This window comes from Gadus macrocephalus, chromosome 18, assembly GCF_031168955.1.
Source record: "Gadus macrocephalus chromosome 18, ASM3116895v1".
Taxonomy (NCBI): domain Eukaryota; kingdom Metazoa; phylum Chordata; class Actinopteri; order Gadiformes; family Gadidae; genus Gadus; species Gadus macrocephalus.
The window spans coordinates 18,757,158-18,758,143 of NC_082399.1; the positions used below are offsets into that span (position 1 = coordinate 18,757,158).

The following is a 986-nucleotide window of genomic DNA, read 5'->3' on the forward strand; positions in this document are numbered from 1 at the left end:
TGCAGAAGCAGAACCAAAGTTTCTGTCTCAATGTCCAGAAAGCTGTCTTTGGTTTCCTTTACATCCTTTTAGAAACAAATACAAACTGCTACAAATATTTTTTTTTACTTTTGTGATGATTTTTATAACAGACAAATCTATTTTTTAATTGATTGTTATCATAAACTGTTATCATTCATTATATGTTGAAACAAAAAAACAGGTTGTGAATCACGGATTTACAACAGAATAAAATTCATTCACACAAAATAATCATAAATGTCAATAAATAAGTCTTGTTTTAGTCTGTAGTTCATTTGGTCCCGTTGGTTCTATCCAATTGGCCGCCGCTGCAGTACCTTCCATCCTTCTTCATCTCGCTGCCTCTGCAGATCGCAGTTGAGTACAAGCTCTGCCCCCCCGCAGCGTCCCCCGCCGGGCCCCCTGCAGGGTCCCGGGCCGACAGGGCGGTCAGGGAGGGCCCCTCCTCCTGGAGCAGCTCGCTGAGCGTGTTGATGTAGATCTGCGCCATCTGGAGGGTCTCTGCCTTGGACAGCCTCCGGTCGCTCTCCGGGACGACGCTCCGCAGACGGTCGAATGCCACGTTCAGCCCGAGCATCCTCCTCCTCTCACGAGCGTTGGCCGCGAGACGGCGTCGCCTCTGCGCGCGCTCCAGCCCGCCCCTGTCCGGCTCCAGGTACCGCAGGGCCCCCACCGGTCCGATCCTTAGCTCCACCATAGCGCCCGGCGTGTCGCCGTGTCCGCAGCCGGGATCCCCTTGGCGCTCCTCCCGTGCCCGCTCCTCGCCCAGCTGCATCAGCGCCTGGAGGCTGGAGGAGAGCCCCGCGGCTCCGGAAAGACCCAGCGACATCTTACAGCGGCACGGTCTCCTGGCGCCGGGGGCAGGGTCCCTGGAGACGTAGGGCGGGAAGAGAGCTCCGCGGCTCAGCGGCATGGCTGCGATACAACACCTTCAGAGGTCCGACAACAGACCAGGAACTTCACCA

General features: G+C 55.8%; 1 protein-coding gene across 1 annotated transcript in view; it reads right to left on the minus strand.

Moving 5' to 3' along the window:
- Positions 1-249: 249 nt before the first annotated feature.
- The window catches only part of LOC132446505 (transcription factor ATOH1-like), an 817-nt gene continuing 80 nt past the window's right edge, over positions 250-986 (minus strand). Inside the window, exon 1 of the mRNA XM_060036835.1 lies at positions 250-986. This exon is cut by the window's right edge and continues 80 nt beyond it. Coding sequence (XP_059892818.1) covers positions 293-934 — 642 coding nt within the window. The 5' untranslated portion in view covers positions 935-986 and the 3' untranslated portion in view covers positions 250-292.